The sequence below is a fragment of the Theropithecus gelada genome, chromosome 16 (assembly GCF_003255815.1).
Source record: "Theropithecus gelada isolate Dixy chromosome 16, Tgel_1.0, whole genome shotgun sequence".
In the NCBI taxonomy this organism is placed as follows: Eukaryota; Metazoa; Chordata; class Mammalia; order Primates; family Cercopithecidae; genus Theropithecus; species Theropithecus gelada.
This window is the reverse complement of record NC_037684.1, coordinates 29,250,395-29,252,272: the sequence shown is the minus strand read 5'-3', so window position 1 is coordinate 29,252,272 and position 1,878 is coordinate 29,250,395. Positions and strand designations below refer to the sequence as shown.

Below are 1,878 nucleotides of genomic sequence, written 5' to 3'. Positions count from 1 at the left end.
CACACAGGTGGGCTGGAAGCAAGTGGTCCTGCAGCAGGTGGTCTCACAGCAGGCTGGGCGGCAGCAGGGCTGGCAGCAGCTGGATCCATAGCTCTGGTTTAGGCAACCAGGCAGGCAGACACATGTGGGGTGATAGCAGGTTCTTCTGCAGTAGACAGGTGCACAGGAGCTGGTCTGGCCACAGCTGGACCCACAGCTGGTTTGGCCACAGCAGCTGGACCCACAGCAGGTGGGCTGGCAGCAGGTGGTCCTACAGCAGGTGTTTTGACAGCAAGTTGGGCGGCAGCAAGGCTGGCAACAGCTGGACACACAGCAGGAGGGCTGGCAGCAGGGTGTGCTGCTGCAGGTGGTCACACAGGTGGGCTTCCAGCAGGTGGTCCTGCAGCACATAGGCTGACAGCAAGGGGAGCAACAGTGGGTCATGGTGTCAGGGGTGGAGGGTGGGTTTCTATTCAGAGGTGAGTTTCCCAGAATGTGATGACCCCTTGCAATCTGGACCTTTTATACACCTGGCCTCCAAAGTTTCCACCAATCATCAGGACTTTTTCTTGTTGCTGTTTACATTGTTTTTCATACTCCCTTTGCGATCATCAAAGGGGAAGTTGTTTCTGAAATCTTATGAATCTGTTGAAAGTAAGTGTTTAACCTGTTTGTTAATTGAGAATTACTCATAAAAACTTTGTTTCAGATAAAAGGAAATCAGTCTCATTATCAGCATCATTCCTGCTCTGACCATCATCCGGTCATGCGATAGTTCCTGGTGATCCGGGAGGCAGATAGTTCTCTCTGCCCCGCCTCATGGTTGGCTGTATGTAGACTGGGAAATGTCTGTGGGCAGTCTCGTGATGCTGATATATTCACAGTGATGCATTGAATCCATGCCCAGCCCCAAGCCTGTTCACCCACAAAAGTCTAATTCAAGAGTAGCAAGCATCTTTCTCGCTACAACCTACTCCCCCTGTGTCTTCCAGTTCTCTTAAACTCACTGGGGAAAGGGTGTTTGGCACAATGTGTTGCAAAATGCAGAGCTACACCAAAGCAGGTGGGTAGAAAAAGGAGTCCACTGGGATTCAGAAAGCACCAAATGGTTTTTGTGATGGTGTGGCCATTTATCCCGATTTGCCTGTGACTGAGAGGTTTACCAGCATGAGAATGTGGGACTCTGTACGACATAAGTGCTCTAGATTCGGGCAAATCAAGCTGAGTTCTGGTCCTAGCTTTTTGATTCTAATACTTTTTGTATTTTGTGTGTTTTTTTTTTTTTTTTTTTTTTTTGGTGTGACAGAAAATTGTACATGTGCAGTCATGACTCATAAAAAATAGTAATAGTTTTCTCCACTTTATAAGAGTATTTTCAATCTTGCTTTCTTTTTTTTTTTTTTTTGCCCTTGTCCAGGCGTAGACCCTCCAGGACAATGTCTAATAGAATGGTGTAGTGTGTGTCTTTTTATATTCTTCGGATAGAAAGGAGAACTCTCAGGATTTCACAATTAATTACGATGCTTTCTGTCTTTTTTGTAGATTCATTTCATCATAGCAACAGGGCTTGTTCTATTCCTTATTTTCTGAGAGATAGAAAACTGAAAATGTATTGAAATTTACAAAATCCTTTTTCTTTATAAGCTGAAATAATGTAATGATTATTCTACCTTTTCCAGTAAATGTTATTTTATTTTATGTTTTTTGAGACAGAGTCTTGTTTTGTCACCCAGGCTGGAGTGCAGTGGTGCAATCTCTGCTCACTGCAATCTCCACCTGCTGGGTTCAAGAGATTCTCTTGCCTCAGCCTCCCAAGTAGCTGAGACTATGGGTGCACACCACCATGCCTGGTTAATTTTTGTATTTTTAATAGAAACAGGATTTCACCACGTTGGCCAG

The 1,878-nt window shown here is 44.9% G+C and overlaps 1 protein-coding gene across 2 annotated transcripts in view; it reads right to left on the bottom strand.

Annotated features, from left to right (window-relative positions):
• Nucleotides 1-804, bottom strand: part of LOC112609865 (keratin-associated protein 9-9) — a 40,797-nt gene extending 39,993 nt beyond the window's left edge. The window contains exon 1 of one of the 2 annotated variants that reach the window (XM_025363040.1): nt 44-804. In XM_025363040.1, the coding sequence (XP_025218825.1) occupies nt 44-423 (380 nt within the window). In that variant the 5' untranslated portion in view covers nt 424-804. The remainder of the gene's footprint in view (nt 1-43) is intronic. The other variant, XM_025363038.1, reaches the window with a different exon arrangement.
• Nucleotides 805-1,878: the final 1,074 nt, after the last annotated feature.